Source organism: Macrobrachium nipponense, chromosome 18 (genome assembly GCF_015104395.2).
Source record: "Macrobrachium nipponense isolate FS-2020 chromosome 18, ASM1510439v2, whole genome shotgun sequence".
Classification (NCBI taxonomy): domain Eukaryota; kingdom Metazoa; phylum Arthropoda; class Malacostraca; order Decapoda; family Palaemonidae; genus Macrobrachium; species Macrobrachium nipponense.
Genome location: NC_087211.1, coordinates 73,122,501 through 73,150,008, shown reverse-complemented (window position 1 = coordinate 73,150,008; position 27,508 = coordinate 73,122,501). Strand labels below are relative to the sequence as shown.

General features: G+C 38.0%; 1 protein-coding gene across 2 annotated transcripts in view; it reads right to left on the bottom strand.

Annotated features, from left to right (window-relative positions):
- The window catches only part of LOC135197167 (uncharacterized), a 52,346-nt gene that overhangs the window by 6,467 nt on the left and 18,371 nt on the right, over nt 1-27,508 (bottom strand). For both annotated transcript variants that reach the window (XM_064224148.1, XM_064224149.1), the window contains exons 7-9: nt 9,783-9,933; nt 9,070-9,160; nt 7,453-7,611 (exon numbers count right to left, since the gene is read on the bottom strand). In XM_064224148.1, the coding sequence (XP_064080218.1) occupies nt 7,453-7,611; nt 9,070-9,160; nt 9,783-9,933 (401 nt within the window). The remainder of the gene's footprint in view (nt 1-7,452; nt 7,612-9,069; nt 9,161-9,782; nt 9,934-27,508) is intronic.

The following is a 27,508-nucleotide window of genomic DNA, read 5'->3' as shown; positions in this document are numbered from 1 at the left end:
TAATAAAAATTTCTTTAAATTAAATTACATTAATTAATCAACATATGTAAGGATAATGTTCAAAAATTTTACTCGAAATTGACATTCCTTGCATTACAGACGGAGCAGTCTGTTAAGCATGCTGCACTCTCCACCCTCAAGATCTGGGTTGGAGGTTTTGGACAGAACGTAGGGAAAGCTAAGCCTTATATTCTACCTCAAGATATGGCAGCCTTCCCAGCCGGGAAAGCTGCCAGATACGTTGACCCAAAAGTCGTAGCACCAATTATCAAATCAATTCAAGATTCAGTTATGGAACAGCAAGAGGCAGAGTTGCTGGACCTTGGTTTGGAAGTAGTCTCACTTGAAGTAGTGAGGATTTGCCCGTTACACTAGATATGGTTACAGGTAACAGTGTTAATGAGGCTAGCCTAGTTGGTCACCGGAGTCTTTCCTCGAGTGACTGATTCTTCCTCTCCCTTTACTCCCAATTCCTTCATGGGTTTCACAGGAGGTTTGCCCCCTCCCAGGTCGCATTCCTTCTCTATGATTCCTAGATTAAAGAGAAAACCTTTGGGTAAAACCTTGCTTAAAAGCCAATCAGACACAAAGCCAAGGCCTGGGCAGGTGCCAGAGGTTCATACACATATGAAACCTAGGCCGAGATTTTTTTTCTAAGTCTGCAAATCCAAGGCCTTAAGGAGAGAACTCTTCCCATTGCCCCTCAAGTCCCATCCCTTCAACGTCTTGAGATCGGATACCTCATAAGGTACCTACCGTAGGGAGGGCTGGAAGGTTCCCCTTTAGTCGGCAAAGACCTGTTCAACACGAATATTTTAAATCAGGTCAGTGGTCTTGCTAGCTTAGTCAGGTCAGTCGCAGCAAGGTTTGAAAGGGTGTTTTTAAAAGTTTAGGTGCACAGGACTCCCTGATTGCAGGTCTCAGACAGGAGTCGGCAGTTCTGGCACCTCCTAGTAACTTGGTGCAAGGTCAGAGCATGCCTGACGGGTCCACGGCTCCTCCGGTTCCACCCTGGTGATCCTTGGAGGGTAGCGAACTTCGCTCCGTTTGTTAGCGGGATGTTGACTGCAGAAGGTTGTGGTACACATAGACTCGAGGATTTCGAGTTCTTCCCCGAAAGGTTATGGCCACCATTTATAGGTTATGTTAGGCTTATGGAGGGAGCTTCGATTAGGAAGGACAAGGTCTCCAAGGGGACTGTTATCCTTTCTAGCAATCAGGCTCATCAAGTATGGATATGGAGCCTAGAAGTGGATCTGCTCAAATACTAAGGTAACAGCATTTAAAAGCCCTTTCACGATGTTTACGTCTGATGACGGGAACTCCTTACCTTTTACATAAAAGGTAACAGGACTTACCCTTCAGGCAGTGACTCGGGAAGAGCCCCAGCTTAGCGAGACAGATCCCACATCATTGCTACTCCCAGGTAGGGAGAATTTGTGGGAAGTTTGCTGGCTACATTCTCGGTAGGCAAGCTTAAGCCTAACTGTGCAATCAACTTGTTTAGTGAGCGCCTCTGTCAGACGCACTGATCCAAGCCGAATTTGATGCTAGGACATGTCTTGCAGGGTCTCTTAACTCTCTAGTGATGACGGAGACGGCGGCTCTGGAGTACGCTCATGAACCGCTGTTTAAGGTCATTGCGGAGTAGTTACTTTTAAGCATGCAATGTGACTCGTACGGCTTTCCGGTTACTAAGAGAAATGGCAGGAAGCATGTTCTATGCGAGGCTACGATCAGGCACGAACCCAACATGCTTCTGGCTTCCTCAATCTGGGGTGCAGATCTCTTCCCAGCTTCGGCAGTAAACGAGGTTCAGAACGAGGCATCATGTTTTAATCAAAGCATCAGATTGCGTTGGGGCATTCCTTTCAAAAGGAAATTAGAGTCTTCTTCCTCCAGTTTTAGGGCTAGGAAGGGTCGAAGAAGGTACCAACCTTTCCAAGTTCCGCAACAGCATCCTGTGCTACAAGCTGCTTCTAATTCAGCAAGTTCCCCGCCAACCTTCATCTTCTAAGGCTCAGCCTCGGCAACAGCATCAATTTGTCTTCCTTTCGCCGTCGGCTAGCCAACAGGTTCCCCCACTGTATTCAGTGTCGCCTGCTTTTAACCCGGTCTATGAGAATCGGGTATTTCAACCTTTTTACCAAGGTTGCTAGGAGTTTGCAGGGGCTAGAGGCCCCTTTCGTCAGCGTGGAGGAACAGAAGCCCAAGGGCGAGCTAGAGGTGCATGGTCAGAAAAGGAACCCGACCCTCATCATCTCAATGAAGTTCCTCAAATAGGAGGCAGGCTGTATCTCTTTTAACATCGTTGGGGGTTCAGCAGCTGAGCCGAAAGCATAGTATCCATCTATCAGCATCCAACCCAAGGGTTGATGGATTACTCCAGGGATCTTCTCCAGAAGGGAGCAGTCTCCGGGACAAAGAACTTGAAATTTCAGAGTCGTTTATTCAGTGTCCCAAAGAAAGGGACCGACCAAAGAAGGGTGATCTTAGACTTGTCCCGTTTAAACTTGTACATTCCTTGCGACAAGTTCTAAATGCTGACCATCTCTCAGGTACGGGCCTTACTTCCCCGTGGGGGCGTCACCACCTATATAGATCTTACAGACGCCTATTATCATGTCCCGATGGCTCGGCACTTCCATCCATTCCTGGGCTTCAAACTAGGGAAAGAAGCCTATTCCTTCAAGGTGATGCCCTTCGGGCTGAATATAGCCCGCCCCAAGGGTTTTCACGAAACTGGCGGAGGTAGTGGTGCAGGAGCTAAGGTCTCAGGTTTTATTGGTGGTGGCGTACCTAAACGACTGGCTAATCTGGGAGATGGCCAAAGACAAGTATATGAAAGCCATGGACGAGGTCATATCTTTCCTGGAATATATAGGTTTCAAGATCAACAGGACCAAGTCCTGATTGGCCCCAGAATCCAAGTTCCAGTGGCTAGGTATCCATTGGGGCTTGGATTCACACAATCTTTCCATTCCATCAGGGAAGGGGATGCCAAGGTAACAAGCCAATTCTTAAAATGCAAAAAGGCTTCGAGAAGGAATCAGGAGACGATCCTAGGCTCGCTCCAATTTGCCTCAGTCACAGACGTTCTGTTGAAAGCCAAGCTCAAGGACATCAATCGAGTTTGACGTTCAAAGGCCAATGCCAAATGTCGCGACAAGTTCGGCCGGGTACCTCTGATTCCCAAGGAACGTCTACGTCCATGGGCAATGGCCGAAACCTAGCCAAAGAGTTGCAGTTGCAGTTCCCTCCCCCGTCCCTACTGGTGCATACAGTCGCATCACTGTCAGGTTGGGAGGTTATCCATCAGCACGACAAGGTTCAGGGAACTTGGTCACCTCAGTTCCAAAAGCTTCACATCAACATCCTGGAAGCTATGGCAGTGTTTCTGACCTTAATGAAGCTCCGTCCTCTGGAGGAGAGACTTATCAGATTGGCTCTCGACAGTGCGGTAGTGATACACGGTATAAACAGAGGTGGTTCAAAGTCAAGTCATGTGAACCACGTGGTGATAGCAACTTTTTCTCTAGCTGACAAGAACACCTGGCATCTATCGGCTACCCATCTGGCAGGAGTCCACAATGTAGTAGCAGACGCACAGTCCCGGTCAGTCCCCCTGGAGTCAGAATGGTCACTGGACCAGGAATCCTTCAAGAGGGTTTGTAGGAGAGTACCGGTCTGGAAGTAGATATGTTCGCTACAGGGGCAAACCACAAGCTGCCTTGTTACGTAGCCCCAAATATGGACCCTCTAGCATACGCTACGGACGCCCTGAGTATAGGTTGGAACCAGTGGAGGGAGGTTTATTTATTCCCTCCAGTGAACCTTCTCCTGAAGGTGCTGCACAAGTTGAAATCCTTCAAAGGTCAGGTGGCTCTCATAGCTCCTTACTGGCCCAAGAATAATTGGTTTCCCCTTCTCCTGGAACTAGGTCTTCGTCCTCACCCTCTCCCGGACTTGAGGCTGTCGCAACAAGTTCAAACGGTGACTGTGTTCGATTCCTCAGGTCTTCACAAAACCCTATCTTTATGGATTTCATGAAGTTTGCAGGTAGGAGGGTAGGGGACATTGATCCACAGAACATTTTGTACTTGGAGTCAGACAAAAGAGAATCTACACTTCGCCAGTATGGTTCAGCAGTTAAACAATTGCCTACATTTCTCAGGGAATCAAATGTCAAAGTAATGACAATGAACGTGGCTATAACATTCTTCAGGACTTTATTCGAACAAGGCTTGGCAGTTGCCACAATAACAACCACTAAATCAGCTCTGAAAAAGATTTTTCTTCTCGGGTTTATTTTAAATCTATCTGAGTCTTATTTCACCCCAATCCCAAGGGCTTATGCACGCCTGCGGCTTATTCACAGGCCGTCGTCAGTGTCATGGTTTCTTAACGATGTTCTCAGGTTAGACTCTAAAACAGACAACTTCAAATGTGATTGCCAAACCCTTTTGCATAAGGCACTGTTTTTATTAAGTCTGGCTTCAGGTGCCGGAACATCGCAGATGTCATCTTTATCTAGTGGCCAAGGGCATATAGAATTCCTTTCCTCGGGTGACGTGTTGCTTTCACCAAATAAATATTTTATGGCTAAGAATAAGAACCCTTTGGTAAGGTGATCCCCATGGAAGGTTGTTCCGATTCCGCAACATCCTTCTTTATGTCCTGTTAAAACTCCTAAGGACTATTTATCTAGAACATCTACCCTTTCCGGAGGCCCCCCTCCCCCCCTTTTCATGTGGGGCGGTGGTGGTACCATATCTCCAAAGGGCATTGCACAGCAGTTTTTGTATTTTACCAAGAAAGTCAGCCCAGGGTCCTTTCCCAAAGTGCGTGGTATTCGGTCTATAACAACTTCTGTAAATTTCTTCAAATATATGAACTTTGATGATCTGAAGAAGTATACTGGTTGGAAGTCGCACTGGATTTTCCAAAGCATTACCTTAAGTCTTTGGAGGATCTTAAATATCATGCAATAGCTGTAGGGAGGTCAGTGTCTCCTGCTACAACATCAATATAGTACTGTCCTTGTGTCATATGAATATTTTCCATTATGCCAGCATTATTAACATTCTACCTACCGCAGCACATTTCTTTGTTATTTGACTTGGTGTATGGTGTTAATTTATACAATTTAATATTCTATTTCGTTTCAGGGTGATGTAGCTTGGTGTTTCTCTGGTACAATTTCACGGGAGCGACACGGCTGAGCCCAGAAAAGGGATTTTGACGTAGGAAAAATCTATTTCTGGGCGAGGAAGCCGTATCGCCCAGTGAAATCCCCCCCTGGTTTTTTCCCCCCCCTTGCAGTGCACCAAGCTTCATTGCTATCGATAAGTATGACGTCACAGACGCCTTCAACGGGGTAGCTAGGGGTGACCTATGGGTCGGCTCCCCGTATTTAGGGTCTTTTGATGAGGAAAAGGCTAATTGGAGGGGTTGCTGTGGTAGTGTTTAACACTCGCCCCAGTTTTATACCGACACCTTTTATATAGGTGAGCGAGTCAGAAGCTTCTGACATGTCCAATTTAGCAGTTCTCTGGTATTATAGCAATATTTTACTAGAAATAGTGCTAAAGCAGACATATTTCACTGGGCGACACGGCTTCCTCGCCCAGAAATAGATTTTTCCTACGTCAAAATCCCTTTTATAAGTAATGTTTGACACTAAACTGACGTAACATTCATTCGTAATTGAAGACGGATCTTAAACAATGAGAGAAAGTGTTTTAAAATTTGGTCAGTACTTGTGGAAATCGTGAGGAACAATACAGTAAAGAATGAAATATTATGACGATAGGGAGAGAGAGCGCGCAAACATACGCCTATCGATAGAGATACTTAATTAATTATATTTACTTTGAAAGATTGAGTGATAATATTTTTTCAAATGTGCTTTAAAAGAGAGAGAGAGAGAGAGAGAGAGAGAGAGAGAGAGAGAGAGAGCACAAGCATAGGCCTATCTGTAGAGATACTTAATTCATTATAGTATTTACTTTTGAATGATTGAGTGATAATATTTTTTCAAATGTTTTAAAAGAAAGAGAGAGAGAGAGAGAGAGAGAGAGAGAGAGAGAGTAATCTGCTTATGTGAAAGCTTAGTCCTATTTATAACTACTTAATTTCATTATATTTTCTTTGGGAGATTGAGTGGTAATATATATTTTTAAAGTATGTTTTAGAAGTGGAGAGAGGAGAGAGAAGAGGAGGAGAAGGGAGAGATGGAGAGAGAGAGAGAGAGAGAGAGAGAGAGAAATTATAGTATTGGTGACGGACTTGTGTCGGGGAAGGGCAGAATAAAGAGCGGCGAGTCGGTGCACAAATACCTGGGAGACGGGATGATATGACTGCCAAGATCGTGCTGCACTATGCTAGATAAAATTTGAAGGATCATAATATTCAAGTAAATTCTCTAAGAAATTCATACCCTAATCTTGGTTTCATTCGACGTTGCCATAACATTCAAAAATTGTTAAAAGACGTGGAAAATTTTAGACACAGGCTGCGGTCATTCTAGCTCTCTTGATATAATCTGTTCTTTTGAAAATCGGGTTTCATCCACAAATAATTCCCGAAAAAAGCTGTGCTAAGTAAAAATAGTTATTACCACAAATAACCCAATATGTAATGCACAGGCAATTAAAGTTTTATATCATGCAAATAATGCTGGTGTTGGGAGATCCTTCAGCCTCGCAGCAAAGAAATGCAGTCGTGTAGGGCTGTAGGCTACTACGAACTGCTTTGTAATGGGAGCATATAGCCAGAACATCTTTGAGCTGACATGCTACTTTAACCTTGATAAAGATTTATGTTTAAAGATGGTAGCTTTGCAAACTGCAACTACCATTCGATCCATGTCAACGTCAAAGTAATCAAAGTGTGAAATCCGTTACGTAAGCCAGTATCCAGTGACTTGCGCTTCCCTGCTCGAAGTTCTAGGGCTCCTCCACATCATAGAAAACGCTCTTGCGGATGCAACTAGATTTGCTCAACCTACCTTAGCCTTAGCAACATTGGCTGCCATTGACGTCAGCTAACATTAAACGCTTTGGAATACAAACATGAGTTTGTAGAAGCTAAAAATAATTGCATTCACCACTTACAATGATACAATAATATCCCCGTTCATGAAGGAAAACGAGTATATATTGTCGTCGTGATACATAGTACTACAATCAAAAATTCACATTCTATCTACCAGATCTCCATGAACGAATCTATCTGAGAAATTCCAATTACTTCGGACATATATCGTATTTTTAAGTATCTGAACGGTTTTGTTTTGCAGTTTTAACTAATATGATATAATTTGCAGTGTATTTTCATATTCTAGATTAAATTTAGTGATATGTCTTTTCAGTAAAAACAAATGGGAAATTCGATGAACTAAAGCTAAAGAAAACTGTGTCTTCAGTTTTCTTGTCGAATGTACACACTTACCACCTGAGCTCGACCAAGTTCTTGGCTGTACTGATGATTAGTAATACAGACGGTCGGTAGCCTTTGTTGATGTCTAAGCTTGAAGAAAATGACAGCCATATCGTGCCGGTATTCGTTATCGTTTCGGCTGTACTTTGGGTGAATGAAAATGTCCGTGGGCTGGAAAGAGGGAAAATAACAAAGATGAGTTTACGAGCAAAAAAGTTGACCATTTCAATCACACCAATGACATTCAACCCTAAAGTCTTTCAGGTCCCAAATTACGATTCCCAAAGGGGATAAGCAAACCTGTCTCTATTGTGCAGCCAAATTCAGAGAAATGTGTAATAAATACATTTTAGAATTACATAATCTGTAAATAAAAACCCATGACCTGAGGTCATTGGCATTAGGAGGGTCCTATGTGACCAAGGCAGATCTAGATTACGCTATGCGATGTCTGCAGTAGCCTGGTTTAGGTTTGTTTGATATGTCATCATGTTGTATATTGTCTATCATTTTCAACACGCCTTCCATGGGAAGCGGTTGACCTGTTAACCTACGCCGGAAACTTGTAACTTCCGAGCCGGCGGACTACGTATGTTTTTATGTGAATCGCTGAGATAGCTAATGTTTCGCTATCAACGTGATGCTCTAATATGGTAGTTCATTTCTATCAATCAAACGTAACGGTCTCACGACCGAACTGTCTCTCTTGTTATGGAGTTACAGAATAAAGTTGTTGTACATTTTTCAACTTATCCGTTTGAATCATCTCCTTTAATTTAAGAAGAACCACTCTACTAAGATATCACATAGGAGAAAGAAGGAACCAGAAATACTTACGAATGACAGTCGTAATGAAAAACAAACAGTCTTTCGCAAGAGCGAAAAGACTAATAAATGTAGCTAAATCTAGCAGTTCTATCTATTTAGGCCTCAGTGTCCAAAGGGAAAAAATAGAACATTGTTTGAGGACTGAAGTGTCAGACTTGATAAAAAAAAAATTCTAGAAACTGAAGGAAATCTAAATGTGGCAAAGCGGCTATGTTGTCTTTGAGGGCTGATGGTCATACTGTACCAGAAGCAGAACTGAAATGAGATTTGAAGGACAAAAGTGGCACATTGAAAACAGTGACTGAGAGCAAAAGAAAAACAAGTAAAATGCTGTATGAAATTCTCAGCCACAGCTGTGTGGTGGCCTGTGTTATTGGCACCGATAGCGGTGCAACATGCAGAATCATGGCTAAATCTAACCTTAAATTAAATAAAAACTATTGAGGCTAGATGGCTACAATTTAGTAGGTTTTTTAGGTCTGAGGGCAGAAAAGAAAAAGTGAGGACAGACAGACAGACAAAGCCATCTCAATAGTTTTCTTTTAAAGGAGACTAAAAAAGTGACAAAACAAACAAGGTGTTTGAAGTTTAAAGGTCAAATATAAGTAGAAGACAAGAAAAGTTATATATAAAAGTATTAACTCAAACACTGGTTTCAGACTTGGAAGATGTCTGCGAGTTTGAGGGTTGACTACAAGTGGCAGACTCAAGGTGTGTGTGTGTGTGTGTGTGTGTGTGTGTGTGTGTGTGTGTGTGTGAAGGTGCAGGGTAAACCAAAAGATTGCCAACTTTCTAACCAACCTGTACTCGGACCATAGGGTGATTTTGTACTAGCCCCGGCAGCTCTACCCGATAGGCGTCCAAGAAAGCATCAGCGACTGCAGAATTTGATCTGTAAGAGACGGCATCAAGTATTGTGACACTTAAAGGAAGGAGTTTTGCCATATAAATTAATTATTGTCAATTCCTAGTGCACGTTTACATGAATTTCAACACTAGGTTTTTATACGCCCTCTTATTGATCGGTCTTCGAAGTAAGAGAATAGGCACCGTCAGGACACCATTACTGAAGTACTATATTCATTCTCATCCTTTATTCCACTTTGCCCCACAGACTGACTGATCATTCAGGCAGGGCAACAATTAACAAAGACCACTGATTAAAGCTAAGGAACAGAAAAAGTAAATCCTCCAAGAAATACAAAATCAGTGACTTAGAATCTCATAGTAGTACATAATTCATCTTTCTAGAATTCTAAAAAAAAACTCACAAAGAATCTCTTTACAAACTCAACAGCACAGAGTAACCAAAATCTGGAATTACACAGAATTTTTACATTTAGACTTTCTTACGACTTTTGCATTCAAATCATCATACACAACCACCCTCGCTCATTCTCCTTACCAGACTCAATCAGAAACTTTTCTGTCATTCATAGTTTTCCATCCTGATGCCGTATAGTAGCAGTCAAAGGCATGAAATCATAAAATACCTCAAAGATATAAACACTTACTCAGTAACGCAGTGTGCTGCAGTGACCAGAGCGTTTTGTGAAACAAGAGTTCCTGTACAGATAAACTGATCATCTTTGTAAATACCCCTCACCCATGGCCATCGTCTGTACACAGGCATGTTGTTGGTGGGATGGGGTATGCGGCCACAACCTGAGGGTTGTATTTAAGAATTATTATAAGAGACAGGGACAGGACACAAATTATATCATGTTTTCAACAATGAATACTATCTTATCTAAAGGCGGCCATACACGTACGCGACTGGCGCGAACCGGTCAGTCTTTATCGTGTATGGGGGCTACTGATGCCAGTCCTGTCGAGCCAGACCTGTCCTGTCGTCATTTCAGCATGTTGAACTGACTGGCGCAGGTGTTGGGTGGGGAGGACTGAGGCAAAGTTTTAAGTACAATACCCTATTTCCTCATGGGAATCGGGGCAGTACTGCTGTTGTGAAAGGATGTCGCAGTCAGTCAAGTATTTATCTCACGATTTCATTCAGATTTTTTTGGACCTGTACAGAGCACTACCGTGCTTTTGGAAAATACGAAGTCCGGATTATTCCAATTAAGTAAGAAGACAAGCAGCTTATGAGCAATTACTGGAATTATGTAAAAAAAAAATAGATAAAGATGCAAACAGCTTTTGTGAAAGCCAAAACTGCCAGCCTTTCATGGTATCTTTTAATTAATATAAATGAGTTTTACAATTAATTTGTAAAACATTTTAAAGGATAAACGTGGCGATAAAAACATTAACATTCTTAAACGACTGTGAATTTCACTAGTAAAACATTTGAGAGGAAATCTGTCCATAGTGATCGATATCACACCTTTCATCGATATTCAAATTAATTCATCTCCAGAGTCAACTTAGATTCCTGTTATACGAAGTAAAGTATGTTTATGAATGATGCATTCCATATCACCTTGAGAGAGAGAGAGAGAGAGAGAGAGAGAGACCTTTACCTTACAGACCTTACATCTTGTTCGGGTTGCCCCAGGTCCCTCAGTGTGAGGCACCTCTAATGTCTACCAGAGAGTTGCTAGTACATCTTCCGGTATATTTTGCATCTTCCAATCTTGGATGGTCTGGGATGCAGTTTAGATATTTGTCGAGCTTATTCTTAAACACATCTACGCTCACTCCTGATATATTCCTCAGATGAGCTGGCAACGCATTGAATAGACGCTGCATTATCGATGCTGGTGCGTAGTGGATTAATGTCCTGTGTTGCCTTTCATTATTTTTCCTGGTATAGTTTTGGGCACTATTAATCTACCTCTGCTTGCTCTTTCTGATATTTTTAGTTCCATGATATTTTCTGCTATTCCTTCTATCTGTTTCCATGCCTGAATTATCATGTAGCGTTCTCTTCTCCTTTCTAGACTATATAATTTTAAGAATTGTAGTCTTTCCCAGTAGTCTAGGTCCTTAACTTCTTCTATTCTAGCTGTAAAGGACCTTTGTACCCTCTCTATTTGTGCAATATCCTTTTGATAGTGTGGGTACCATATCATATTGCAATATTCAAGTGGACTACGAACATATGTTTTATAAAGCATAATCATGTGTTCAGCTTTTCTTGTTTTGAAGTGCCGTAACAACATTCCCATTTTTGCTTTACATTTTGCCAACAGAGTTGCTATTTGATCATTGCATAACATGTTCCTATTCATCATCACACCAAGGTCTTTAACTGCTTCCTTATTTGTGATGGTCTCATTATTAGGTCCCTTATATGCATATAGCTTTCTTTCTCTGTCTCCATAATTATTGATTCAAATTTATCAGAGTTAAATACCATCCTATTTACCTCTGCCCAATCATATACTTTGTTAAGGTCTCTTTGTAGAGCGTTCCTATCTTCATCACAAGTAATTTCTCTACTTATTCTTGTGTCATCTGCGAAACTACTCACTACCGAATCCTTAACATTATTGTCTATGTCTTCAATCATAATAACAAACAGTATTGCAGCTAACACCGTACCTTGCGGCACACCGGATATTACCTTGGCTTCATCCGATTTCTCGTCGTTTGCAATAACTATCTGTTTTCTGTTGTGTAAAAATTCTTTTAACCATCTTCCTACTTTATCCACGATATTGTGTTTTCTAATTTTCTTCGCCAATATATTATGGTCTACTTTATCAAAAGCTTTTGCAAAGTCTAAATAAACCACATCTGTTTCATTTCCGCTTTTCATATTTTTGAATATGTTTTCACGGTGGACTAACAGTTGGGTTTGTGTACTTTTTCCGGGTACGAAACCATGTTGTCCTTTATTAAACAAATTATTTTTTATTAAATGTTTCATAATATTTTTCTTCATTACCCTTTCATACACTTTCATAATATGTGATGTTAGACTCACAGGCCTATAATTACTTGCCTCTAGTCTTGATCCACTTTTGAAAGTAGGGGTAATATATGCTAATTTGTGCTCATCATATATCTTGCCTGTATCTACACTTTGTCTTAATAATATTGCAAGTGGCTTTGCGATAGAATGAACTACTTTCTTTAACAAAATAGCAGGAATTCCATCAGGCCCTGCAGCAGCTCCATTTTTAATTTCATTAATAGCCTGCACAATATCAGCTTCATTAATATCTATGTCAGCTAAATATTCACTATTTTCATCCCTTACTTCTATATCATTATCTTCATTATCTATTCTAGGGGTGAATTCTCTCTTATATCGTTCTGCCGTATGTTTTGCAATTTCCTTTTTTTTTTCATTCGTTAATCTCCCTTCAATTCTCAGAGGGCCTATTTCTATTCTTCTTTTATTCATCTTCTTCGCATATGAGTATAATAGTTTGGGTTTTGCTTGATATTTAATAGGGTTTTTTCTTCCAAGTCCCGTTTTTCATTTTCTTTTGATTGTATAATCTTTTGTTCTGCATTTTCTATCTTACTTTTTAGTTCTATAACTTTCCATGCATTTTTTCTTTTGCAAGACCTTTTTTCCACTTTCTGATTTTCTGGAACAAGATCCTTCTGTCTCTTGGTATGCATGAATGATGTTTACTTTTCTTCTTCGGTATATATTTTTCCACTATTATCTCCAATATTTATATAATATCTCCGTATTTACCCTTATGTCATCACTTACGAAAATGTTATCCCAATCTTTGTTTAATTCTTCATTAATTTCTGACCATTTTATATTTTTACTGTAGAAGTTGTATTTTCCATATCCTTCCCACTTTTTCATTTCTTGCTTATCTCTATTTTCACTTGCTTTGGAATGAACTGTTAATTCTATGACATTATGGTCTGAAATACTCGCATTATAAACTATTATTTCTTTAACATAATTCATCTCGTTCACAAATACTAGGTCTAAAGTATTTTCCTTTCTTGTTGGCAGGTGATTTATTTGTTGAATGTTGTATTCTAGTAGCATATCTAATAGCTTTTCAAATTGCCTCTTATCTTCTGCACTACTATTACTCTCTTTTTTATATGTATAAGTACAACCACAATCTCCTATTCGTTCTTTCCATTCTACGAAAGGAAAGTTGAAGTCACCAGATAGGAGAATAGTCCAGTCCTTGTGATTTCTACATATATCATCCAATTTTTCAATTATTAAGTCAAACTCTTTAGTATTAGGAGGTCTATATATTACTATGTTCATCAATTTTTCAGATTCAAATTCTACCGCTATTAGTTCACATTCTGAGTTACTATATTTCTCATATATTTTTCCTTGTTTTTTGTCTTTCCCATATATTGCGGTTCCCCCTTGATTCCTATTTTTTCTATCTGATCTATAAGTTTGGAACCCTTTTATTTGATCATCATTCCCAGAGAGAGAGAGAGAGAGAGAGAGAGAGAGAGAAACATTCTGAAATGCAGGTAACCCTTTGCGTTGGTTAAATTAAATGAAAAAGCTGAAAAGCATATTGTATATTCAGAGGTCCTCCTAAACTATATGAATGGATTCCGTTACGTGATTACTGTACCTGAAGCAGCAATAAAAATTAGGAACACCCCAGTCATCATCAGTCATTCTTGAATAACTTCTACAATCTTCTGGGTTATTTTCCTTTAATTCTTTCATTTAAGTCATATGGTAAAACCTCTCTTTATTAGTCATGGTTTCACCCATACTTTACGATTTTTCTTGCATATTTCATGATCGTATTTGTCTTGCAGGAGTGCTATTATCATTATTGCACTTATCTTCCTTTTACCTGGTGCCATATCAGGACACTACAGGACTGGAAGGAACATAGCCACTGCATATTAACTCTGCCCTCTCAAAATATGCGTAGAGCAAGTCCTCTGCGCGTATGGGCAATACCCAAGCGGACTGGAGCGCGCGCTACTCCCGGCAGGACAAACCCCATGCCAGTTGAGTACGTGTATGTCCACCTAAGGCCTAAATCTGCCACTCCCTTTAGTCAAACTCTTCCCATCGGTTGTTTATATGTGAGTGTAAACAAACAATATGTATATATGGAAGTATGTATTCCTTGAGGCATTCTTCTAAAAAGTGTTTTAGATTATTCAGCCAGTGTAATCTAATTAGTTCTTTTTCAAATTTGCGAAAAATGGGATTGACTTCTGGATGCCTCAAGGAACAAGTAAGTACTTCCAAAAATGTATGGATGCAGGAGTTGGACTCTGCAATTGAACCTCTCTTCTCTCACACATATACAAATAAGTGAATACCACAGGAAAAGTAATTTGCAGAAATTCTAACAGAGAACTTTCGTCCTTTAATGAGACATTGTGCCTCAACAATGTCTCATTACAAGACGAAAGCGTTCGGTTAGAATTTCTGCCTATTACTTTTTCTGTGGTATTCGTTTATATCCTGATGTCATATGCATCTACTGTTATTTTTTATGCATATATATATATATATATATATATATATATATAGTATAATATATCTATATATATATATATATATATATATATATATATATATATATATATATATATATATATATAGATATCTATCTATATATATATATACATATCTATATATATATATATATATATATATGCATATATGATATATAGATATATATATATATATATATATATATATATATATCTATATATATATATATGCATAAAAAATAACAGTAGATGCATATGATATATATATATATATATATATATATATATATATATATATATAATATACATATATTATATATATATGCATAAAAAAATAACAGTAGATGCATATGTATATATATATATTATATATATATATATATATATATATAATATATATATATATATATATATCATCTATACCTATATATATATATATATATATATATATATATATATATATATATAATTTGTATATATTATTATATATTGCTACTTTCAAAATGCATATATTCCCTCTTAGACTCTTTGAAATGTCATGTAGAATTGTGCAACATTTTTTTCAGATTCCTAGATAGCTTAGAGATAGGATGTTTTAAATGTGTGTTCAGATTTCGCATTACATAATGTAAAAGAATATATAGATAATGTAGTACGTAAAAAGAGAGAGATTTTCTTTGTCCGTTCGAAACTTTGAGTTGTTTCCCTATTATGTCAACACTTTGAGATTAGAAGGTCTGCGAGATCCATTTGCTTCATTTATGTTTTGGGAATCTGTCATCGTATGAGATAAGACCTTTCTGCTTCAGTCGATCGAGACGAATACATGTCTTTTTTTTATTTTTTTTTAACAGAATCATCTCATACGTGTATGTCTTTGCCGAGTCCCACGTGGGGATTACACATTTCTTTATGAAGATTGTGTCAGATTTCGAAGCCTCTAGAAGCATTATTGTCCTAAAACGTTTTGTGTCATCTGCCCTGTCCAGTTTCCGTAAAGGAAGGGAATTCATTACATCTTAGAACCGCGAGGCGATCAGAGCTCGCTCTCTCTCTCTCTCTCTCTCTCTCTCTCTCATGACATCCTTGAGATTATATTAATGTATCGTAAATTGGTCACTCGTAACTTGTGAGGATTTCATATTTGATATTTCTTATAGTTTGTTTAGTGTTATTTAGTGTTTTTGTGGAATCTGAACAAACATTGTTTCGTAACGGCGCCTGGTTTTTGGTAAAGTGAAACAAGCCTGCAGCAAAGAAAGAAGTTGATATACCAAGGTAAAGTGTGTAATATTTTTATTAGTTGCAACTAATAACTAATAACTAATAACGGATAGGAACTGTGGTTAACTAATAATTGATAGGAACAGTGGTTTGGTAAAAACTGATGGTTACAATGTTTTGAGTGAAAAAGATTTACACTTTTACACATTGCATATTTTTGTGTTTGTTCCACTGTTTGTGCACTTGTTCATTTTCTTATTGAAGTGTGCCTTTTTACTTTATATTTTCATTTGCATTCGCAATTTAATTGACTTAGTTATTTTTATTGATTAATCATTGCACATTTAATTAAATTTAACATTTGTGAATTAATTTGCATTTACTTAGAATTCTTTTCAAGTTTTATTGTTGTTTAGCACCTGTGAATTAATTTCAAATTTTCAATTATTGCCTAACACTTTTGAATTTCAATTGAATTAATTTTCTTGAATTTTGTGATAAATTAATTTTGACTTAATTTTACTTAATTTGATTCAAGAATTAATTAAACTTTACTTTGTTTTCAAGTAACAGTAATTTTCCCTGATATTGTGAATTTTACTTATAAATTTTGAATTTAATAATAAATTTTTTTATTTAAAATTTTTATAAGTATTTCATTTCTAACCAGTATATTTGCATTTGATTATATTTATGTTAGGTAGAAACAGAGTGGTAATTGATTTGCTTTCCTTCAATTTACTTGAAGTGACTTAGAACCAGGGAAGTACTTAGACTTCTGAAATCAGGGAAAAACTTGGACTTTTAAAGTTGTTGATGGAGTGATGCCCTTTGATTAATTTAATTACTTACAATATGACTTCACACCTGTTTTGATGAACTTGGTCTGATTTTCTGCAATACTGGTAAGTGTTAAGGGATCACTGTTGCCTTTAGAGTATTCAGTTGTTCAGTTTAATACTTGTTATGAGGGTTCAGGTGTCTGGCTTTTGGTGAGGTAATAATTGATAAATGGTAACCAGATACTTGGTACTTCGTAAACAATGTATTAATGGTACCCAGAGACCAGGGAAAGCAGATTTCATTATCACTCTAGAATATACTGGTGGTGTTAGGGATATATTTGTTAGGAGAGTGACCATATAGTTTTTTGTTTTGCATTTGTTGTACTGAATTGTAAGTTGATAACTTAGAGGAAAATGGCTCAGTTCAAGGTTCAGGAATTTTTAGCAGCCCCTTCCATCCAAGTTTTGTCTGAAACCACTCTGACTAAGGCACAGTGGAGCGCTTTAGCAGTGGCATGTGGTGGTTATGTGTCTACTAGTATGGTAAAGGCACAAATAAGATGTATTGCTATGGAATCATTGATAAACTCTGGTAGAATAACTGATGAAGATGAGTTAGAATTGGCTCAAGAGTTGTTGAATGTAGCACGTGCTGATCTCATAAATAAACAAGCAGAAAAGAAAGAGAAAAGTGATGCAGAGTTAAAGCTTAAGACGCATTGAAGCAGAAGAGAATTTGATTAAGCTAAAAATGCATGCTGAAAGAGAGAGAATGCAAGCTGAAAGAGAAAGAATAGACAGGGAAAAACATGAAAGAAGAGAAAGAGAAGAAGAAAAAGCAGCAGAAGAGGAAAGAGAAAGGATAAAAGAGGAAAGAGAAATTGCAAGACATGAAAGGGAAATGGAATTAATAAAAGCTAGATCCACATTACCTGTAACACCGTCTAACCCTAACCAAGGTAATCAAGACCCTGTATTTGATGTAGTGAGAGTACAGAAGTTAATCCCTAAGGTTACTGAAGAAGCTCCAGATGAGTTTTTTGATCACTTTGAGAAAGTGGCTTCAGGTATGGGATGGCCAGAAGATAAATGGTCAGTTTTGCTACAAAGTGTCTTGATTGGTAAAGGGAGAAGTGCTTATCTAGCCTTAACAGCTGATCAGTGTAAAGACTACAAAGTACTTAAACACAGTGTGCTACAAGTTTACCAGATGACCCCAGAGTACTACAATGAAAGATTCAGAAATTTAAGAAAAGATGAGAAGGGAACATTCTTAGATTATGCTTACAAAGTGAAAAGGTGTTTCAAACGTTGGGTAGAAGCTGCTAAAGTTAAAACTTTTGATGAGTTAGAAGAGTTACTTGTTCTTGAACAGTATCTTAAGGGAATTCCTGAACATATAAGAGCCTATTTAAGATAGAGAGAGGAGAAAAAACTTGACAAAGCTGCTACACTGAGTGAAGATTACAATATAATCAGTAGTAAACGTAATTACAATGTCAAGTACCAGAGTCAACAACGCCCAGGTTTTAAGTCTTATCCAAATAACAGGAACAAATTTAATGGGAAACCTACAAGTGATACTACCAAGAGTACACAAGGTAATACAACTCAGCAAGCTAATGTGAAATCCTCATCCAGTTTTTCAAGACAATTACATAAACCTAATGTTGTCTGTTTCAACTGTGGAAGAGTAGGACAATACAGTCAAGAGTGTTACCGGAATCAACAGCAGTCAAAACCAGTTGGTCAAGTTGTAAAAGGTGACCAAGTGAAACAAACTACGAAGAGCAGTGTGGGAAAGAATCAGACTCCAGAGAAGAATGAAACTAAACAAGCTGAATGTTTAGCAACCAGTGGAAATGTTACCTCAAGCAGTGAGTGGCTTAGCAGTGTGGAGGCTTTTAAGCCATATATCTATGAGGGTATGCTGTCAACTCAAGAAGGAAGTATGCAGGTATCAGTCAAGATATTACGTGATACAGGGAGTAACCATAGTGTCGTAGTACGTGGTTCTCACCCTCAGTTGGAGAAGAGTCTCACAGGAGATTCAGTTATTTTGAAGGGTATAGGAGGAGAGGAAGTAACTCCTATATGCCGCTTACACCTGTCATGTGAATTGGTGACAGGGAATGTTGATTTTGCTGTAAAGGACTCACTAGCTGTGGAAGGTGTACATGTTCTGTTGGGGAATGAAGTTGGTGGTGTGCCATTTATTCCTTGTCCTATAGTGACAGACAAACCATTGAGGATTAGTCCTACAGTAGAGTTGGAGATGAATAACCCCCACCTGTTTCCTAGTTGTGTAACTACCAGAAGTATGAAGAGAACTATGACTGCAAGTGAAGAAACTGAGGATTTACACACCCAAGAAGGATCAAGTGAAGCATCTTTGTGTTTAGAAGAATTATTCCAGGGAAGTGAAGTTTCCCATAGTGCTGACCAAGAAGAGATTTCCCAAGAAGATGAAGTAGACGACGACGATGAAGAAGAAGAACCTGATGTTCCTGAGGAGACTCCGGGTAGTCAAAGTATTACTAAAGACAGTAGTGAAACTCCAGTAGCTGAGTTAGCAGATATTGAGAATTCAACCCTTGAAGTTGGTCAAGTGACAAGAGAGAAGCTGATGGACTTACAGAAGAAGGATGCATCGTTAACTGATCTGTTCTTCAGAGTTGTTGATCGAGAAGAGATGCTACAAACTCCTATCTGTTATTATCTGAAGGAAGGTTTGCTGATGAGGAAGTATAGACCTACAGAGATACCAGGAGATGCTGTATGGGGCGAATATCATCAAATTTTTATTCCATATCAAAATTTGCAGTAGCTCATGAGTCTGGACATATGGGAATCAGGAAGACTGTGGAGAAGATCATGAAATATTTTTTCTGGCCTGGACTTCACAAAGATGTTAGCAGGTTCTGTCGTGAGTGTCATACCTGCCAGATAGCTGGAAAACCGAATGAAACCATCAAGAAAGCCCCCCTACAACCTATAGAAGTTAGAGGAGAACCCTTTAGCAAAGTGATTATAGACATGGTTGGACCACTGCCGAAGACAAAGAAAGGAAATGAGTATTTGTTAACATTAATGTGTCCTGTGACAAGATATCCAGAAGCAATCCCTGTTAGAAACATATCTGCCAAGATAGTCGCAGAAAAACTTGTGGAGTTCTTCTCAAAGTTTGGAATACCAGAAATAGTACAAAGTAACAGAGGAACAAACTTTACTTCAAAGTTATTCCAGGATGTGATGAATTTGTTAGGAGTGAAACAACAGTTATCCACTGCCTATCATCCAGAGACTCAAGGTGCCTTAGAAAGGTTCCATCAAACATTGAAAAGTATCCTGACAAAGTATTGTTCTGAGTCAGGAAGAGAATGGGATGTTGGTTTACCATTAATGTTATTTGAAGTTAGGAGTACTTATCGAGAAAGTATGGGATGTTCACCTAATGAAATGATTTTTGGAAGAGAAGTGAGAGGACCGTTGAAGATTCTTGCAGAAAATTGGGAAGAAAACCAAGAGGAAAGCCAAGGAGAGTATGTGAAGAACTTAAGGAAAACGTTGAAAGAGATTAGAAAATTCTCTTTAGAAAACTTGAAAATGAGTCAAGAGAAAATGAAAAGGAGATTTGATGCTAAGACTAAGCTAAGAAGTTTTAGTGTTGGTCAACAAGTGTTAGTGTTCTTACCTGTCAAAAGATTTCCCCTCACTAATAAATTTCAAGGTCCTTACAAGATAATTCAGAAGTTAAGTGATAGAACTTATGTGATTGAAACACCAGAATGAAGAAGAAGACAAAAGAAGATACATGTGAACCTCTTGAAACCTTATTTCTCAGAAACTAAAACTGAAACTGTGTCAGTAACCCAAACAACTTTATCTACAGAAGACGATGATGGCTACGAATTGGGAGCTGCAAGCAAGATGAATAATTCTTCAATTTTGGAAAATTTGGAGGATAAACTGAAACATCTGAGTGTTGAACAAGGTGAAGACTTAAGTGAAGTAATTAGAAGTTTTCCAGAAAATTTTGCAGATGTGCCTAGGCGTACTGATCTGACCAAACATGAATTTCAATTGAATTAATTTTCCTTCTTGATTGGCCCTTGTGTCTTAGGAGCCAGAATAACCAATCAGCTTCTTGCATAACGATGCCATCTGAAAGGGGGCATTTGAAACAGATTGCCGATCGGTCAGAGCAGTTCGTTAGCGGGTCCCATACAGCACAGACAAACTGGGTCGAGAGTGCCCAGTGCCCCGGCAGTCCAGTTCCCGTCGGCCGCCACACAATGACATGTATCGTCACGAGTGTCAATAACAGTCTAACCTGCCGTCCGGTTGTGCACTAGAATAGTTAACATAATAATTACAAGTAAAGGCCACCTGTGCAGCTAAGAAGAATACACCTGTGTCAAACGTTCCCTCGATTATTATTTTTGCATGACCTCCATTGCATGCACATAAACTTATCTCTCTCCTGTTTTTTCCTTCATATCCCGAACCCACAAATGACCGAGATCAGGTCATATAATTTTGGTGTCAGTCGTGGGGTCCTGTGGGGTTCCCGAGTCCTGTAAGGTCTTATGAGGTCTTGTGAGGTCTTGTGAGGTGTCAAACAAACGTTATTGTTAAATCATTTTAGACGACAAATGGTAACATGAAGTGACATAAACATGGATACGAGAGAAAATTCGATGGATGGTGATGACGAGGGAAATCGTGAAACGAACAGACTGGATAAAAACAGTTATGGCTAAAGCAATTGGCAGAAAAGTGGCGAACCGTGCTAAGAACGTGAATAATAAATCGAGCGGCCCTACGATTTCGAAATGCGCAGTGCTAACCAGAAAGACAGTGTACAATCACTCCATACGATTTCCAAATGCATAGTGCTAACCAGAAAGACAGTGTACAATCACGCACCCTATGATTTCGAAATGCACAGTGCTAACCAGAAAGACAGTGTACAATCATACACCCTACGATTTCGAAGAAAATGCAGTGCTAATCAGAAAGATAGAGTGCGATCGCAGAAATTGTTAATAAATTACCACTGTTAGACAGTTTCGCGACCAAATTCAATGACGAACGGGCGAGAGAGAATTCGAATCTGCGGAAGTATTAACAAAATATTTGAAAAATCTGTTTAAGACAGAGACTAGTATGGGAGAATTCAAAATCGACGGTTGCAACGCTAAATTCAAACGACGGTGGTGCCGTGGTGGTGGCACCCAAACAACTTTGTGACCCCCCGAGTAACCGACTCGTGTAACAGACCAAGAAGAGGAGTAACGAACGCGTTTTGAACGGAGTGATGGCAGTGGTAAGGAGCAGTCCAACCCCACCAGGAAGGACGGAAGGTGGCAGCAGGAGGTGGCATGGAGGTAATGCCGGGAAGGTACCCCAGGCTAGCCCCAGTGCCGTGCGGGACTGTTATGCAGTTCCCGAGAACAAGGGACGCCTTGTTGTCTTGTTGCGAGGGAAGGGATGCAAATCCTCACCCTTGAGGAATACAGGAGTAGAGAACAACCTGTCCACCCACGAGTCAAGAATGCTGGGACAGAGAGAGGTCGACCAGAGCCTCTGCCCCATGACCCCGTGGGAAGGGGGAAGTCCACTCCTACTTCTGATCGCGACCTATTGAAGAGTAGAGGGATGGTATTAAAAAGGTGAATAGTGCAGAAGTTCCCTTACCAACCTCGACCCGTGAAGGAAGTCACGATACCTGCCTAAGGTATGGATAGGATGACGTCATGTTAGAATAAGGAATAGCTGATAGACGTCAGATGACAGCCAGCAACCAGTGAGAGAATCCAGGCACGATGTGAAGAAGATACAAGCAAACTAATAGCATCAGTAGTGATCGCCGGCACAGCTGCTGGCACTAATAGAGCTGTTGACCTGTGAGCAAATTGCATAGAAAACGGGAACATCTCAACCATATGGCAGAGAGGGATAGTTACAGGATAGTGTCTTGGGACACTATGGGGATGTGATGAGAGGATACCCTTCACACCCCCGGAGGTGGGAGACCCCGCCACGCCTAGTAGCCGTCTCCCTACCCGCTGTCGTGATTGCTAAAAATTGTCACTGATAGTAATATTAGTATTAGTTCGACTGCACAATGAACGAGTTGTGTAGCCTTTAGTAGCGTAATCAATAGCATGTTGTGTTAGGGAAATACAGATAGGGAATTTGTAGAAAGTAACGTTAGGAAAAAAATTTGCATAAGAAAATAAGAGAAAAAGAAAAAAAAAGGATGGTTCTCTTAGGCCGTGTTCTGATCACATTTGAAGTATCACGAACGACAATGCATCCCATTTGTCCCCATTGAAGAATTGTGATTAAGGTTTAAAGACACAATTATTAACGAAAGTTCATTAAAGTGTTCGTCAGAGTAAAGTAAAAAGACTGATGTATTTGTTGAAGAAATTATTAATGTAAATTCATTAAAGTGTTCGTCTGAGTAAGGTAACAAGACTAATATATTTGTTGAAGAAATTATTAACGTAAATTCATTAAAGTGTTCGTCTGAGTAAAGTAACAAGACTGATATATTTGATGAAGAAATTATTAACGTAAATTCATTAAAGAGTTTAAATAAAGTAGCGAGACTGATATATTTGTTGAAAGAGTAGTCAGATTTTCATTCGGAAAGAGAAGTAATTTTTAAATTTGATGACGAAGTGAGAACAAATTGTATTTTATCCCTGATATATAGAGATGCCCTTAAGAATGTTAATTTCTCAAAAAGGTCGTAGGATCGAGCAACTGTTAGAGTTTGTGGGGATTGATCATATAAAAAAAAAGAGTAATAAGAGTAGCAGACGCTCTTCCCAAGAGTACTGTAAGACATGAGCCACATAGAGAGAGAGGAACTGCGACGCATACAGTTAAATGTTTTAGTTACACCTGTGGGTGAGTTGCACAGAAAACAGAGGCAAGTGAGTCAGCTGTTGTATGAACGTGTTGAGTGAGTGCCCTGGGAGTGTGTGGGTTCGCTAGTGTGTAAGGGAGTTGACTGATAAGTCACAGTTTTCTGAGCATGCAAGAGATAAATGCTTAATGAAAGAAAAAAAAGAAAAGAGTAACTTGTTGTGCCACCGTTCCTCCCTCTTCGATAAAGCAAACCATCCACATAATTTGTAAGTGCGTGTTGGTGCCTTAATAGCATACCAGCGCGAGTCATGAGTAAATGTGTCCGTCATGACCAAAGTGAACAGAGAATATCATAAAAACATGCTTATGCACTTTTGTTTCATGTCAGTTATTGCTGAGAAATTGATGTTTAATAAAAATTAAAAAAATCCTTTTGTTACAGTTCCAAGCAAATAATGAGTGAGTCTCTGTATTCATAATTGTGTTATTTTTGTTGCATTATTATTTTTTATTGCATTTCAAGTCGTATTAAACATCTTATTGCAATGTATCTAATTTTTGTTCATTTCTATTGATACCAATTATACTGTGTCCAAAATTTCATATCGTTGTCAATGCTGTTTATGCTTTGTCAGAAATTTATGATATTCCATCGATGATGTAAGAAAGTGAGATTATCAAGAGTTATTTTTCGTGTGTAATCTTTGAATTTGATTTTTTATTTTCTTGTTTTTATTGTGTTGCAGAAGATATTCAGTAAGTTTTCTTATGCTTTTACCAAATTTCTTATGAGTAACATTTCATTTTTGACTCATGTTATGTAAAGTTTTGTTTTGAATTTAGCTTTTTCCAGCTGGAGCTGTGACTATCCATTTTATTATTGATATTATTGAATGTGAACCTAAATTTGTTTTTCTGTATGACACATTGTGAGCCGTGAGATTCATTTGTTGTAATTTGTGTTTGTGACACGCCAAATGGCCCTACCCTAATAGTTTTAAATTTTGCACAAACTGGACTCCCATTTGCACTATGAAACAACTGTTAGGAGAGGGTGGACAGCAAGATGGAAGATAATATGAACGGATGTATAGTAAAAGGAATGAAAGTAGTTGCAGATAGGGGCCGAAGGGATGCTGCAGAAAACCTCAAGTAATGCCTACATTGGACCAAATGAGGTGCACTGACGGCACTAGCCCCCTACGGAGAATATGCGTAATGGAACTATGTATCACACATTTCACAAGTTCATTCTTCAACATCGTCTTAAGAGCAGCTACTACAGGTGACAGGATGGTCGCAGTGTTCGCTGTTAACATTCCATCTCTGTGCTTTTCTGATAATTTGTTGATAAAGTTTATATGTCATTTTAAGCCTTTCATCTTGCATCAATTTCTCCACAAAGTTCCTATTTTTCTGTTTCCTTTCTCTTCTCAGTATAAATTTTTAACATTGCGCTAGAGTTGCACTTTTCACAGAGCACTTGATAGTCACGTCCTACTGCACGACTACCATACATCTTACTTAGAAATGAAATACTTATAAAAATTTTAAATACAAAAATTTATTATTAAATTCAAAATTTATAAGTAAAATTCACAATATCAGGGAAAATTACTGTTACTTGAAAACAAAGTAAAGTTTAATTAATTCTTGAATCAAATTAAGTAAAATTAAATCAAAATTAATTATCACAAAATTCAAGAGAATTAATTCAATCAAAATTCAAAAGTGTTAGGCAATAATTGAAAATTTGAAATTAATTAACAAGTGCTAAACAATAATAAAACTTGAAAAGAATTCTAAGTAAATGCAAATTAATTTACAAGTGTTAAATTTAATTAAATGTGCAATGATTAAGCAATGAAAATAACTAAGTCAATTAAATTGTGAATGCAAATGAAAATATAAAATAAAAAGGAACACTTCAACAAGAAAATGAACAAGTGCACAAACAATGGAACAAACACAAAACACAAAATTTGCAATGTATAAGTGTAAATCTTTTTCACTCAAAACATTGTAACCATCAGTTTTTACCAAACCTTCGTAACCATCTGTTATTAGTTATTAGTTAACCACTGTTCCTATCAGTTATTAGTTTCTTACCAAACCGTCATAACCATTAGATATTAGTTATTAGTTAACCACAGTTCCTATCCGTTATTAGTTGCAACTAATAAAAATATAACACACTTTACCTTTTTGGTATACCAATTTCTTTCTTTGCTGCAGGCTTGTTTCACTTTACCAAAACGCAGGCGCCGTTACAAAACAATGTTTGTTCAGATTCCACAAAAACACTAAATAATACTAAATAAACTCTAAGAAATATCAAATATGAAATTCTCAATACGAGTGACCGATTTACGTTACGTTACTTTAAGATCAAAAGTGCTATGAGATGGAGAGAGGAGAGAGGAGAGAGAGAGAGAGAGCGAGAGAGAGAGCTCTGAACGCCTCGCGGTTCTAAGATATAATGAATTCTCTTCCCTTGCGGAAACTGGACAGAGGACATGACAAAACGTTTTGAGACAATAACTCTTCCAGAAGCTTCGTAATCTTACGCAATCTTACTCACAAAATGTGCAATCTCCACGTGGCTTTGATCAAAGACATACACGTATGAGACGATTCTGTTAAAAAAAAAAAAGACACGTACTCTATTCGATCGACACGGAGCAGAAGGCTTATCACATAAGATGACAGATTCCCAAAACACAAATGAAGATTTGAGCTCGCTTATCAAACATGTTGACAGATTAGGAAAGCAAACGGATCTCGGAGACCCTCCAATCTCAAAGTGCTGACATAAAAGGGAAACAATTGTAGTTTCGAGTGGACAAACAAAATCTCTCTCTTTTTACGTACTACGTTATATATATATTCTTTTACAATATGTTATGCGAAATCTGAACACACATTTAAAACATTCTAACTCTAAGCTATCTAGGAATCTGAAAAAATATTGCACAATTCTACATAACATTTCAAAGAGGGGAAATATGCATTTTGAAAGTAGCAATACATATATACATACATATATATATATATATATATATATATATATATATATATATATATATATATATATATATATATATATATATGACTTTTGGATGCATCAAGGAACAAGTACGTACTTCCAAAAATGTATGGATGCAGGAGTTGGACTCTGCAATTGAACCTCTCTCTCTCTCTCTCTCTCTCACATATACATATAAGTATGTATATATATATATATATATATATATATATATATATATATATATATATATATACAAAACGTGATATGTATAAATATAAAGGCAATGCTACGAAGGAAAATGAAACATGAGAACTGCCAAGGTCTTTCGGTCTTAACGACCCTTTAATATAGTAAAGAGTTGTTAAGACCGAAAGATCACGGCAGTTCTTGTGTTTTCATTTTCCTTCGTGGCATTGCCTTTATATATATATATATATATATATATATATATATATATATATATATATATATATATATATATATATATATATGTATAAAAGTATAAGCCAAACAAGAAAGTGAAACACTGGAGAAGCTGCAAGATCTTTCGCATCAATGTTTTTTACTTAGCAGACTGACTGACTTACATGAGAAACTGAGACGACAATGAAGGGTTGTATAAGTGACAGATGGAGATTATAAGGAGATAAGTACCTAGAATCCAACACACCTGGAGAATTAGTAACCTTCCCAAACGAACATAAACATGGGTATAATTTAAGAGGTTTACAAAAAGATTAAGTCCAACTGCTCAGGCACAGGGACAAGACAATTAAAGGATTTTACTGGGCATGAACTGACCACATTCAAACCTTAAACAAAAACTTATTCACAAAACATATTAAACATACATATACAAAGAAAATATCTATAAGGCAACTAATTTGTATTTAAGTCTGTGATTGTATCTTTGAGGTAACTCTTAAACATGTTACAAATA